The sequence below is a fragment of the Pistacia vera genome, unplaced genomic scaffold (genome assembly GCF_008641045.1).
Source record: "Pistacia vera cultivar Batoury unplaced genomic scaffold, PisVer_v2 Contig169, whole genome shotgun sequence".
Taxonomy (NCBI): Eukaryota; Viridiplantae; Streptophyta; class Magnoliopsida; order Sapindales; family Anacardiaceae; genus Pistacia; species Pistacia vera.
Window position 1 is genome coordinate 801,760 of NW_022195779.1, and position 15,502 is coordinate 817,261.

The 15,502-nt window shown below is 34.4% G+C and overlaps 2 protein-coding genes and 1 long non-coding RNA gene across 3 annotated transcripts; all 3 read left to right on the forward strand.

Annotated features, from left to right (window-relative positions):
- Positions 1-1,150: 1,150 nt before the first annotated feature.
- LOC116125650 lies at positions 1,151-2,506 on the forward strand. The gene has a single exon (XM_031411371.1). The coding sequence runs from the start codon at positions 1,195-1,197 to the stop codon at positions 2,458-2,460; it is 1,266 nt and encodes a 421-aa protein (XP_031267231.1). The 5' UTR covers positions 1,151-1,194; the 3' UTR covers positions 2,461-2,506.
- Positions 2,507-2,538: 32 nt separating this feature from the next.
- On the forward strand, positions 2,539-4,241 carry LOC116125578. The gene is made up of 2 exons (XR_004127360.1): positions 2,539-2,736; positions 3,927-4,241. It is a non-coding gene; the product is annotated as an uncharacterized LOC116125578 (long non-coding RNA).
- A 1,700-nt stretch (positions 4,242-5,941) lies between these two features.
- On the forward strand, positions 5,942-7,101 carry LOC116125671 (ethylene-responsive transcription factor ERF010-like). The gene has a single exon (XM_031411396.1). It carries the CDS (start codon positions 6,282-6,284, stop codon positions 6,756-6,758), a length of 477 nt encoding a protein of 158 aa, XP_031267256.1. The 5' UTR covers positions 5,942-6,281; the 3' UTR covers positions 6,759-7,101.
- The last annotated feature ends 8,401 nt before the right edge of the window (positions 7,102-15,502 follow it).

Sequence of the window (15,502 nt, forward strand, 5' to 3'; positions counted from 1 at the left end):
CAAAAGTTGCATGGACTCATTATGGTTTCACATCATTTAGAAAGTTTAAAACCATTTATGCAGAATTATGATTTTAAGCATATGGATGACGTTATTATGACAAAAATAATATCCTTGAGTCATTTAATTTAATATTTTAAATGTGAAGAAAGAAATTATAGAATTCAAAGAGGAAATGAAGAAAACATGTTAAGTGCATCAAAAATATTAAGTGTACGAATGATATGGAACGAAACCTAGAAACATAACATGTATCTAATATTGTTTAATAATGAATGTTTTTTTTAGAAAATATTAACACAAAGTTTGGTTTGGTTTGATTCCGGTTCTTTCAATTGAGCCTTCTACAAAAACTTTCCAATCGAGTTGAATTTTCCAATATATATAAGTGAGTGCAAGTGCAACAACTATCTAAAACATTAAATTCTAGAAAGAAAGAAAAATCCCTCTTTCTTTTTATATTTTATAATAACAAATTTATCCCTATATTAAATTATCAAAATTAACTTTAATTTCTTAGTTTCTACAAATAAATTTGACACTCTACTATTATCTCATAAACCTTATTTTTTGTTAAATTATTCAAATCATTCTTAGAACAAAAAGATAGTCTAATAAAGGAAGAAGATTTGCAACACGATATATCAAGCTAGAAGTAATACAAAATTGTAAATTTTCAATTGCTTCACATAAATTTTTTGTTATTTTTTTCAAAGTATTATTGATAACTATTTTAATTTATATATTTATTGTGTTTTTTAACTGTATTATGTTGGGATTATGTGTAAGGTGTTTTTTCAGCTTCAATTTTTTTTTTACTTTTAAGGTATATGGCATAAGTGAAAATGAATGAAATAATAAAATTTTAAAATACATTAAAAAAAAAATAGAATGAAGGGCTTTTGTGAAATTTATGGGATATCATTAAAAAAAAAAAAAAAAAAAATAGTAAAAAATGTGGCAATATCTCCCTTGCATGAGTAATTCTAGTTCTAATTGATTCGATTTGTTAAAAAGGCCCATCTAGATAATTAGGGTCCACAAAAAGCCCAACTCATCCATCGTGATGGATCCATCGGGTTACTACCCATATAGCATATAAGATACCAATCGCTTAATATCTACAATCTCCTTATCCGAGTATCGCTCATGTTCGCTCGCAGTCGGAGTTAGCGTACTACGGATAAATGAAAAATGAATTCCCTCTCCCTCTGCAACTCTCTTGACACTCTCCCTCTAAAACCCCTTATTCACAAAACGGACCTCCATTTCTCTCAATCTCTTTTGTTTCACAATTTTCCCTCTAATTTCAAAACCAAACTTACTCTCAAACCACTCTCATCCTCATCACAATGTTGCATCAAAGCTGCCTCAGACAACCACGCCGCAACTTTTGAAATCGACATGGTCAGAAACAAGCAAGGAGTCTACACACAAAAAAACAACAACAGAGTCGTTGTTTTGTGGGACCTCGATAACAAGCCGCCTCGTGGCCCGCCGTACGATGCGGCCATGTCGTTAAGACGGATAGCTGAGAAGTTCGGGGAGGTAACTGACATCTCTGCTTACGCCAACCGTCACGCGTTTATTCACCTCCCTCAGTGGATCATCGAGGAACGCCGTGAGCGTAAGACGTTGGACATTCTTGAACGCAGAGGAGTTGTGGTCCCCAGTGATCCGTACATTTGCGGAGTGTGTGGTCGCAAATGTAAGACCAATCAAGATTTGAGGAAACATTTTAAACAGTTACATGAACGGGAGCGCCAAAAAAAATTGAACCGAATGAGATCGTTGAAGGGGAAAAAGAGACAGAAATATAAAGAGAGATATATAAGTGGGAATGAAAAATACAATGAAGCGGCGAAGAATTTGTTAAAGCCGAAAGTTGGTTATGGGCTGGGATCGGAGTTGAAGAGAGCTGGTGTATTTGTTAAGACAGTTGAGGATAAACCACAAGCTGCGGATTGGGCGTTGAAGAGACAGATGCAGCATTCTATGAGTAGAGGGATTGACTGGATGTTATTGGTGTCAGATGATAAGGATTTTAAGGAGATGTTGAGGAAAGCGAGAGAGGCGAATTTGGGGACGGTTGTGGTGGGAGATTCAAATAGAGGATTGGGGCAGCATGCGGATTTGTGGGTGCCGTGGATTGGGGTGGAGAATGGGGAGTTGACAGAGAAGGATTTGGTGCCTAAGAGAAGGAGTAATGAGGATTTTGAGAGGAATGACAATGAGTTGTTTTGTGCTAGGCAGTATGATAGGGTATTTGATTTTAAGAGTGAGACGGATTTGGATAATGTGGTTAACGAGCTTGTTGCTGAAAGAACTGAGTTTCGTGGTGAGAGGATTTCGATGTTTTCAGAAGGAGAAGAGGAAGATGAAGATTGGGTGATTGAGGAAGTGGATGGAGACTATTTCTTAAGGGAGGAGGGAATTGAAGAAGAAGATGGATACTATTGATATAAGCAAATGCAGTTGGTTATATGAGGCATGTTGTTGGGGCATATTGTTCTTTAATCGGACAAAAATAGCTTGCAAGCTTCAATTGAGAACAGAATCAGAGAATTGAATGCTTTTTTGACATCTATTGTCCTAGTTTTTTCCTCTTTAGGAGAAGTGAATATTTGTTAATAAATTATATTCATTCGATTATCAGAATACTTGTGCGATCATGAACGGGTCCTATTTGCACTCAGATTCTAAAAGTTGATGCTTGTGGTCTTCAGATATCAATGGGTATATGTCTGCCCCAAATAATCTCAGCATGCTTCTTATGTTAGTGTATAGTCAGAGTGATATACCGTATTAACTTCATTAGTATTTCATAATGAGAATTGTACAGCATTGCTATCCATTGCAATCATTTTGTGTTTCAAGTATCATCTTAGTATACACATCATGCTTATTCATTAAAATGCCCCTTATGATGCTTGATTAGAACTTTCTTAAATTTTATGAGGCATAAAGTACTCGGTAGTTATTTTCAACACTTTTGCCTTACAAACTTTGGGTCATCTGAAATCATGCATTTGCAAATTCATCATTCTAGTTTCACTTTTAATCTATGCACATCGAGGCTAATTGGGTGCAGTGTATGTTTTTTTGTTGAAAAGCAGCTCAATTTTTATTGTCTACATGCTGTTGTGCATTTTTTCTGTTTTGAATGTTGTGGCTTTAGTTTTTCTCTGGTTATGTGAAGGATTAAAAAAGGATCCTATTGACCAGCATCTGCAGTGATTTTGGGTGTGTCAAGATGAGGATTGGTTTTTGGTGTATCAAGATAGGAAAGAAATGAATAATAAGTATATTTAATAAGAATAATAGGGCATGGAAAGCAATGGCAAAATTAGTTCCTAGAGGGTTTACTTATCAAAGCTTGGAGAGCACACTGTAAGATGAACATCCCATGCAAATTAAGTTGGTCATTATCCTTGATGAACAGAGTGTAGCATGAACTTTATTTTGGTTATACTTTGATAATGCATTAATTTTGCTGTTGCTGAAATTAATATTGCTTGTATTATTTATGGTTGGTTGTTGGCTTCTGCTGCAAATGGCTAAACCATGTTTACTGCTTCAATTTGTTTGTCCTCTAAATGTGCTAGAGAACTCGATGAGTATTTCAATAAAGAAAGAATCGCTGTGCCAAATGATAGGATTTTAATTGATAGAAGAATGGTCGTGGCCAAATAGGATATTGGATATTTTTCATAACGTGAAGTCACTGGTCTTGAGTTTCATTTATCTTGATTGCTGTGTGTCAAAAAAGAAATGAGTGGAACACTTCCTGGGTTAGAAAAAAGTTGCATATCTCTTTTAGATTATTCTTTGATCGACTTGATTTGTCTTGTGCAAATACAATGTAATGAAAAATATTTGATCTTTGAAAAAGTCGTCGGTATTGATATTTTAATTTGGAGTGGCAGATTTCTGCTTATGAAGCATTAGTATCCTGGAATTCATGACCCCTGACCAGCAGAGGTCCTTTTCAGCATAGTGGAGATGAATTACCTCAAAGCATCCTGATTGTTGATTAGGAGGTTAGGTTCAATGGTTTGGTGAAGCTACTGAAAACAGAGTGTAAGTATGCCTACTGTTTGCCTCTTGGAGAAAGATTAGACATTGGATTAGTGATGTTAACAGTCCTAATTTGTATTATTAGTATGATGTTATAGGTAGCATTGGATATCTGGATTGAACTGTTTTGGTATTAATCAATGAGATCAGAAATTGAAGATTAACATACGCAGTTATTTGCTTGATTGCTTTGATTTTGGTTGATGATGTCTGGGTTTTTTCTCATTCTAGGTTAAATCAAGCATTGTTTTCAAATATATCACAGGCATAACAATAGGAAATTTACCAGGAACGAAGTTTTCATATTGGGGAAAACTGAAGTGACAAGTGAGAACATAACGCAAAGCTAACAAAACACATAGAAACTGGGTATTGCTCCGATTCGGATACAAACCTCTCTTAAATAGTTTGGATTGTCTTAACGTGTGTATTTTAATTATTATTTTTTATGGGTATTTTTAATAATTTTAGAGGAGTTCTCAATAATTAAACTTATGTTTTAAGGAATTTATAATATTTTATAAAAATATTAGGTATTAATGCATTAAATCTTGGAGAGTAAATGTGTGGGCAGGAGTAGAAGTCTGTATGTAGTGGAAGAGGGGTGAGTTTGAGAGGAGTTCCTGGGCAGAGATAGATTTGTCCGTAGTGATAATATTTCAAGCAAGAAGTAGCGTAAGAGACATGAACACAAACTCAAAAATGGAACAATATTATAATTAGAAATGTATATTTATATGTTGTTGTCCCCTTTTTATTTGCCGACTACATCTCCAAGTTGCCTAGTTGGGCACACTCCCATGTCCTGGTGCTGCATCTCCAGACAATCATCTTAATTATTATAATCATTTTATAGTTGCTTGTAATTTTTCAGTGGGGAGGGAGCACGGTGCTGTCTAAACGCCAAATGCGCAAAACATTTATTTGTCCATATCTCTCACCTCATCCAAATATTATTATCCCTTATTCTTAGGACTAAAATATATGGGATAAATTGTTATAAATTCATATTATTTTGTGATGTACTGATGGTTATTATGTTTACTATTTCAATAGTGAAATAACAGTAATGTGTCTTTGAAAAAAAAGAAGAGAAGGTGATGATGATGCTACCCTTAAATTGACGCAAGATCTATAATTAAGGATTGTCCAATTAAAAAATTCGGGTCAATATTCAAAGTAATTATTTTCAGTCTGTATATTTTATGGTTTTGTCATATAGGCGGTGGAGGATTTGTGTATTTATTGTTATTAATTAAAGTCGGTAATCAAAACTTAAATCAAGTCGATAATCCATCCACCCACTAGAGATGTGACACATATTCAAAGTCATTTTGAGTTATGCACTCGCAATTGTTGAATTGAAAGTGGGCCACTCTTAAAAGTCCACAATTAAGCAGGTGATTAAGACGGCGATGAGAGTAAACAAGATACTTATTCTAGGGTTTACTATTTCCACTACATCCTTATTGCGTGGACGGAAAGTCACTCTCAAACCCCATCCATCCATTCTCCACCGACTCTCACCTCTTGTCAACTGACCAATCCCCATAAACAACAACTTTATTTCCAGTTATTTCTGTTTGACACCCTTTTTTTTTTTTTTTCTTATATTTAACTTATTAATTAAAATCAAATCCTCCCAGAATAAATAATTGAAACCTGTTGTGTAATAATAAATGATCCAAGTGCATGTATGTCAGAGCCTTAAAATCGTGATTTGCGTACTTGGAAGAGTAACATCCACGTCGGCTTTCAGATAGCCGCTACGTGGATGGTTAACTATAAGTACGAAAATGCCCTTACAAGAGATATGGACTTTATATAATTGGTTTCGTTTAACTATAAATAGAGAGAGAATAAAGAGAAGGGAGAGCTGAGCTGATGATGGATTATGTCGGCCAAATTTGTATTTATCTTTAAGGAAGATCAACGTGGCGGCCGTGCCCATACGACAGACTAGCAGCCAAGTGGGAAACTAATGCTATCTGCCTCTGCATATTTCTCTCTATATAAATTTTAACATCTTTTATATGTATGTTTACACCCATACAGCTACCACATATATATGAGAATAATTTCTGAGGCAAACAATTTTCATGGATCGAAACTAGAGTCATCTTCATCTTATCTGTTTTCGTCATGAGCCTCAATCTATACTTTCAGAAACAGCAAGAGTTTTAGTTAACATCTTTCAGTTGTTCATGATGGAAGGTGAATTTTGTTCATCAAAGACTTCTACAAGAAACATGAACACAGAGAAGCGGAAGCAAGGGCAACAACAAGAGAAAAAGCCATACAAAGGGATAAGGATGAGAAAGTGGGGAAAGTGGGTGGCTGAAATTAGAGAACCAAACAAGAGATCTAGAATATGGCTTGGTTCTTACACTACTCCTATAGCTGCAGCACGAGCCTATGATACTGCCGTTTTCTATCTTAGAGGCCCTTCTGCTCGTCTTAATTTTCCTGAATTGATTTTCCAAGATGATGATCTTCGAGACATGTCTGCCGCTTCTATACGCAAGAAAGCTACAGAAGTTGGAGCTAGGGTTGATGCCTTACAAACTGCTCTCCATACATCACAATCACAATCACAATCAGAATCCAATTCTACCACTCGCTCATCCGAGAAGCCTGATTTAAACAAGTATCCCAACCCAGAAAGTTCTGATGAAGATTGAAAGAGATCAAATAAACATATATAGAACTCACCTGTACTGTTGATGATCAGTTTTTATCTTTGATTAATTTCAACTTATAGCGCAAAAAAATGGAACCAAAAAGGATTCTGTTTGATTAGGTTTAGCTAGATAGCTCCTTTAAGTTTAATCATCATCTACAATCTCTCAGTTGTAACATGGTAGATGGTAAACGAGGATATAGTTAGTAATTAGTCAATGTGTTTAATTAATTTTTTTTCTCTTTTTTTTTTTCTAGTCTGTGATTTAAATATTTATGTAAATGTAATATTGAAGTTGAAGAAATTTTAATGGAATAGGAAGAAGGATTGGGTGGACGTGGAAATAGTGATGGCCTACCTTATTGTCGTTCTTCATGTTCGAGTTGTTGCCAAAGAAGATAAGATTAAGAAGATAAGGGTGAAAGTGGGCACCTAGTTGGATTTCTTATGAGTTATGACGTTCCTGTGGACACCACACAAACTTAAACACCGTCTATGTGTATCAGAGATGAATGAGTGTTAGTATTGAGTGTGGGAGAAGAAATTAAAGGAGAGAATTAAGTGGTCCTCAATCAGCAGGGATTGGGAGGTTGTCACCGTCATATGGAGGTGGTGGAAAGCTTACGTGAAAGGTCGTCAACTGGAGATTGATGGGTGATCAAATGTGGGCGGTGAGTGGCTTTTCTGTTTCTTTTATTAATTTAAAGCACTTGCTTAATTATTCCACTATTATTTGCTTTAACATGAGGCCTCCTCTACCCCTTGTGATCTGTAACATCTTTCTTTTTCTTTTTTTTTTTTTTTTAATTTCTTTACATAGTGCCGGTTCTTTTAAGATTTTAATTCCGCTACTGCCCAACTGTACTCTAATCAAAATTTGACTTTCTTCTTTCACAATTTTCGAATTTTATAAGCCTACAATATTTATGTTTGTGCAAGTGCCACTTTTATCATGTGAATCTGGCTGAACCCAATTGCTGCTACATATTTCCTCAGATGACGGTTAATTGATGTTAGTTGCATGGGACACTTTAGGATTATTTATTCAAAAGGAACTTCTGTTTTTCAACGCTAAGATGCGGCTCTATATAAATATAATACGCAAAAACTTCCTTCTGTTGTTTTTACAAATAAATTAATGAATTTATACAACTTAAATCAAGGTGACCTACTTATATTAATGAACTTGGGAGAGGCTTACGACTCGTATTTATACCTCCCAAATGATGATTGTAACAGCCATTCATGCACCATGCCTGTATTGATTGCTACATAATTAAATCTGTCTCCTAAACCATTACTTAATTTCATTGGTATATATATCGTTTTTGAAAAGTACTACACACGGACAGAATAATAGAGATTAAGTTTTAATAACAAATACTCTCACAAAATTCAGTATATATGGAGGTTTATAAAACCTTCAAAAAAAATTGTAAAAGATCTATATTTTTTAAGAATATAGATCATAAGGGAACCCTAAAGTAAGTGTATGGTTCTAAATTTGGCTATTTTTCAACATAATCTCTCTGTATGTCTCAAGATTTGACAGAAAACTTACTGGCTTAAATTTTAGTTTTTTTATTCATAGACGTGAAAAAAGACCTTAAATAAATGAATTTAAGTATTTTTATTTCATTTTCGCTTAAAGCAATAAAATACGTACAGATCAGTTAATTATATCATATGTAAGGAAAGTATGTATAGAGTAATCACCTTGGAAATTTAATTTATGTCTAATAGAATGTAGTTGCAATTTTAATATATTAAGCTAATTAACAACACAAAAAGTAGCCAGGTTGTCCCACAGCTCCGATACAAAACCAAACTATTAAAAATGCTACACGCAATGTTTATATATTGAGTTAAATCCCAATTTATTAATTGGTAAATTAATAATCACAATGTTTGTTTCTACTGCAACCATTCCCTTATTAATGGTGCACAATTAAATTTGTCAAAAAAAGGAACCCCATAGTCTAACATTCGGCTACTTGTTGGAATTGTCGAATGAATTAATAATCGGCATATGGATTGGACTGAAACCACTGGTCGGCAGAATCAACCACATAAATTTCATTATATATATATTTCAATGCAAAGACGTACTCAATGATCTTAAATAAGCATAAGCTAAGACTCCTGTATGCGTACGTTGTTAATTTCCAAAGTCCAAACCATAAATTTCATTATAATACCATTTCTTCTAACTAAGATCAGCGAAGAGTTGGTAAAGGAAAATATATATTTACCAATTACAACCCACTTCTCTAAATATAACTTGTTCATATCCAGTAATGAATATATATATATATATATATATATATAGTTGTGTGTGACTCAAATCTTACGTTCATTTTCAACAATTTATTGATAGTAAATGGAAAAATGTCACTATATATATATATATCCTAATTAATTGTATATATCATGGTCACTAATTATGTATTTGTATAAATGATGTTGAATAGAATTAAAAAAATATTAAACAACCGGCTAATTACATAACATAACCAGGCTGTCAATTACTGTGACCAGGTTGTCATCACCCTCAGACAAAGCCAACTCAATCTCCATCTACCTTAATCCCAAAGAAAGAGGATTATGTGTTTTTCAATAATTCTTCATTTCTGATTTGTATATACATACATAGTTGTCACGAATGAAAGCTAGTCTGGTAGTGCATCCCCACCTACAGAAGAAAAATCCATTGAAGATTGCATGATATTAATTCTATAGTCTAGCTATATATGTTATGTTTTTATTCTCTTGACCTTAACCTGTTGCCTTTTCTGTCATGATTCTTACTACTCTAAGCATAATCTATTGAAAGTTTCAGTCATTCATTTACAAGTAATATAATATATTCCCACTCTTTATTTGAGGTCTGTTTTCTTTTGGTAATAGACTTTGAAAAAATAAAATACTGTGTTATGTTAGCATCGGATTAGCTGTGGGTGGCTCTCTCGTTTTCCAGATCATTGATTTTTGTTGATTGGAAGCATTCGCTTTCAAATAATTAGTTCCATATGATTACGCAATCATCGGCATGTAATAGTATCAGGGATTCTATCATGACCACAATCATGGTGCTGCTGAGAAGACAAGTGTCTAATTTTGGTACGATATTCGGTGTGGGAAGTAATTTTTGATGGGATCTATGTTGACCAATCATCATCTCTCTTCCACTCATCTCCCTTCTTCAGATTTTACGGAGAAACCAATTATACTAGAAAGAATGAATCCAATTACAAAACGACATTTACATGTGGACAATAAATAAATAATTCTTTATTTATTACATTTCAGTACTTGGACTGGCAATAGTACCCACTGCAAGCCGTTCGTTTCATGGACGATATGTCGTAAGAACATTAAAAAAAAAGATCGTTCATCATGGGCTAAACAACCAGTTGGGTTCAGAAAAAGGCCTCAACAATACATTATTATAATTATTACGAGTAACCACTGTATTCCCAATGTCCATGGCCATGTTTCATAAGCTCCAAGCCCAAAACTCCATTCTAAAGTAGTTGAGACGAGCAAAAAGACATAAGGATAATTAATTAATATGTTTTTGAAAAACTAACTTCAGCAATCCAAATAAAAAGCAGGAAACCTTTTTATTGTCATCGTGTTGGAGTATTTGGGTTGTGTTTTATTAATTCATTTGTGTTTTTGAAGATGGAAATGAAATATAAACAGAATTAAAGTCATGAGTAGCAGAGCTTAGTAAATCTGAGGGCAGTAGAAAACTAAGAGCGAGCAAGTAATATTACGATGTAGAATGTACTACTGTAGAGTAATAAAATCTCTTAATAGCTTAGGAAGAGACCAAGTGCTGCTTGTGTTTTATTGTATGATCGGTTTTATCAAGAATCTACGAAGTTCTGTATGGGAACACAACACATTTTCTTTCCAAGTGTCAGTACAGATGATACTAGAAGCTATTTGTTTTTCCAATATTGGATAACAGTACATTCATGAATGAAAGAAATTACTGTAATTTCTTTCTCAGAAATCTTCATTTATGAAAAAAAATGTCACTGTGGTTTCCACTCATTTAGGTGAAATATTAGTTGTTTGTTCTAAGTGGTTTTAGGGTTGTGAGAAAAGAGAAAGAGGGGGGGTTGAACAGAAAGAACTGTATATTACCCCAAAATTCCACTAACAGACCAATAAATTAAAAGAGGCAGACTTAGTACTGAGAGATATGAAATGATCTGTCTTTTTGGCGGGAAGTTGAATGGTATAATATAAAGTTTTGGTAAAATAGTACATTCATGTGGGATGCAAATGAATGTGAGCATTTGGCACTTGAATCAATGAAAATGGTGGGTGATTTTAACGCACTACATAAAAAAGGATGATACTTTAATAAAAAAAAATCAATTACAAATAAAATAATAATAATAAGAAGAAGAAGAAGAAGAAGAAGAAGAAGAGAAGAAGACGACGACTATATATAAAGAAGAGATAGATGATGTTTAGACTTTTATAAGAGGAGAGTCAAGATATGATTTAACTCTTTTGAGTTTGTGCAAATTAATTAACACCACAAAGAGAGAAAACCAAAAAAATGAAGAAAAAAGTTAAAAGAAAAAGCTAAAAGAAAAAGAAAGTTGTATATAGTGAGGATGTTTCAGTGCCATCAATTCAATTAATTGATTTTGGACTGTCATCCATTTACTCTAGAACAAAATCCCTTTCCCTGCACATTTGCGTCCACTTTTACTTACACGACATGACAATTTTCTCGCCATGCGATCATGCTTCCCATCTATTCCTTTTTCTTTCTCGAGAGAAAAGAAGAAAAAGGAGGGTTTAAAGGCAAAGAGAATTACACTGTGGCACATAAAGTCGTGAGCTAAGTATATATAAAGATGCCCCATCCAAATCTAGTTGGGAATATATTTCAATCAAAACAATGATGCCTATCCCCATTTATTCACTTTTGCCTTGGCATGATACACAACACCAAAAAGCTTTAGCCTCCTCACTAACAATACCCTTCTCCTCAACAATCCCTTTCTATCAATTTCCAAACTAAAAAGGTTTCACATCTACACTATAGAAATATAAAGTCATTAGTAAAAGTGGTTGAAGATGACCCTTCTTCATCTCTATATTTAGAATAAACGACTTTTTCCCACCCAAGGTTTGGCCTAATGACACTTTCCCACCCAAATAGTTTCAAAATACAACTTTAATACCCACAATATAATATCATTAGTAAATTTCGTTGTGAAGAAGGGCATGATAGTTAAAATTTCGTTATAAGTAAGGGCAGGATGATCAATTAAGTTAATTTACTTTTTTCTCTTTTTTCTCCTTATTTCTTTGGCCTGTCGCTTCTCCTTTTTTTCTCATTTTGCAGTTGCCAACATTTTGCATTGATCTTTGTCGGTTTTCTCATGAAAACTAACAGATTTCATCACCCTTTTCCTTTTTTCATAACTCCCCAGCTATAACAATTGTTTTCCCAACTGTATTTGGCCTTTTTTCGGCGATTTTTGCTATTGCACAACCTCGGTTTTCAGGCTCGATCTGGATCGAAATTGGCGGCATTGGCCTGCCCCTTCACCACGATCAGATTCCTCAACCTCCATACTCCAAAACCCCCTTGACTATTGTCTAATTGCTCCCACCGTTCGTCGGTGCCGTTTGGATAAGGGTTTCGTTGTTTCTAGCCGAATTCCAACCGATTCCGATGGCCAAAATCCAAGTTTTCACCACGACCAAATTCCCAGACCTACATACTCCAAAACCTCCTTGACTATTGCCTGATTGCTCCCACCATTTGCTAGCGCCGTTTGGATTAGGGTTTTGCTGCTTCCATTCGAATTTCAGCCGAAACCGATGGCCAAAATCCAAGCCGTCACCATCCCTTGCTTCACTAGCCCCCACTCTAACAAAACCCCCTACCACCACCACCCCGCTGTCCACTTAATCGTCATTCATCATCTGAGCAACCTGTCGCTTGCCACTGATTTTGATCCAAATAATAATAATAATAATTAAGTAAATAGGAAAGGTCATTTCGTGTTCACAATGAATATCACTGTACTTAACGGAAATTATTAGTGAAACATAACTTTTGGGTAATAAAGTTGTATTTTGAAACTTTTTGGGTGGGAAAGTGTCATTAGGCCAAACCTTGGGTAGGAAAATGTCATTTAGCCCTATATTTATCATTCTTATTGTGTAGCTGCCGCATGTCATTACCTTTCTCTTATAATTAATGGCCCATGCCCAAACAAAATTTTCAAATTTATACTAGCCCTAATTAAGCTTCATTCAAACTGAAATGATTGAGAAAATCAAAATTGTAGATATGATGATCCACAATTCTAAACTTCTTAACCCCACCTATAACATAAACTATATAAAATCAAATTTAATATTTCCTTTGGTTCATTTGTTTAGTTAAGAAATTAATTTCACTGAAAGGGGGTGGATTACCTTAAACATAGAATTAGTTGAATATGTTAATTTTGTTCCATGTATAATAAATAAAATATTAATGATGGTAGTGTGAGATATAATGGAGTGGTGTGTGGTCCATAGACACGTGCAAATCATGGCATTGTCTTCCTTAATGATGGATTCCCACCGCTTCTTCCACTGTGTGGGTTCCACTGCAATTGCAATTCTATTCCTACTTCACAAACCCTCCCTTTTTCTTTGACTGACAAAAAACCCAAATTCATATATCTTTTTATTTTTCTCACAAACTCCATTCTCCAAATTCAACATCATTAATAGTCAGACATTTCAACACCTAGCTAAGATAACGTGGCACTTTATCATGGGCCACTCTCATTCACGTCTCTGTTCCTCTTCAATTTGAGTGGCTCTGATTCTATATTGCCACCTGAATTGCAGCTACTTTTGTTGAATCATATCTTATAAGGACCCACTTACAATTTCCTAATGACTTACCCCATTTGATCGTTTTCCACCCAATGGTTGATTAACCATGGAACAATAATTTAATACACCTCTCGTGGATCCCCATGGACACTACTTCTTCGATTTACTGTGTTGGTTATAATTCTTAGCTGTTTCTAACTGCGTTTCGAGTGCAGTTATGATTTTAGCTTGCTTTAATTGATAGTAAATTGATAAAAAGTGATGTGCATGATTATGGCAATTCTTTGGAGAAGTAACTGAAAATATTAATTAATTAGGTTAGGTACTAAATAATGAAGTCTCTAAGCTAATAGGAAAAGATTGATTATTTATTAATTAATTGTATTTGTCTGTCGTGATTGAAGGGATGGTGTAATCAGTTGTGGGATCTCCTTACGTGAGGCCAAAAACATGGTTTCAAGCAAAATTATCTAAGATGTCAACATTGATATCATTATCCCACGCATTGTCGTCAAGCTAGAATGACACCTGGCCAATAGCAGTTGAACTTGGAGAACACCCTTTTTTGAAATCTTCTTTCTCTTTTGGGAGTAATAGTAAGTAGAGGTTTTTCACCATGCACCCTTTTTACCTCACAAACATCAATCAACATTATATTAATTACCGGAGGTACAATTAATTATATTCCCAGGGAATTAAACACACCTATCCCTGTCGCTACTTGCTAATAGCTAGACTAGAGGTTAAGCAGGCAACTGTAATCTTGCATCCTCTGAAGGGAAACCATATTAAATCTTGTTAATTAAGCAGTTGTGCAGTACTCAAATGATAATTCAGCCACGTATATGCATAATGCAACTTCATCCACAGACAATTTCTTTTTAATATTTCTAATGAATAATGATTAAAGCGTTGTGTGGAATCATGGAATGAGACAATTCTCGTACAAGAAAAAGTTAAAAAGATAAGGTGAAGAATGAGTCCAAGTGAGTCCAAGTGAGATAAGGTAAATCTATGAAGAAATCAGTTCAGAATGAGCTGTTTAGCAGATACAGATCATGATCAACATCCAAATATCACGCAATTTTTGTCATCAAATGTCAAGATCCTCATTCTACTGCATGCATTATCAGTCTATGGTCGGGAAAGAAGCAGAAAAGGTCACATCACTCCAGCAACCAAATCTTATAGGGCTTGAAATATTACTATCTCAGAAGGATTATAGGACAAATTACATGCATATACGTTGAAGCATCATAAATTTAGAAAAAAAATTCTAACACCCACCGCTTCCACCGCTATCAATATTCGTAGCGGTGGCTGTTAGACTTTTTTCTACATTCACATTTATAATGTTTCTCATACTACATTTGTAGGAAGAATGACTTGTACATATTAGTCAAATTTATGTCCAAGTAAAAAAAAACAGGTTTCTATTTTCTTACTTCTAGAAAATAGGTGCCATAAAATTCTTTGGTTCAGAATTTCACAGATCCAACCCCACAAAATCTGGACTGCACATTTATTTATCTCAATCTATAACAAGATAGAAAAAACAATATGTGATTCAGAAAAACACATGGCCTTGATTCTCATGTAAATATTGCAGAAGTTCAATTAACTATATACTGACTTGATCTCATGTAAATATATATTGCAGAAGTTCAATTTACTACGGCTTTGTTTGGGATCGGTGTAGTCTAGTCCAGACATGTTCTTGAACAGTAGAGGAAACTGGAATGCACATATGAAGATGAAGAATTTACAGTTGCAGATGTTTAATTGTGTGAATATGATTGAAGCACATGTGTGCTATCCTCTTACGTCTGAATAAATATGCCCAATCACACGTGCTATATGCAATCACTACAA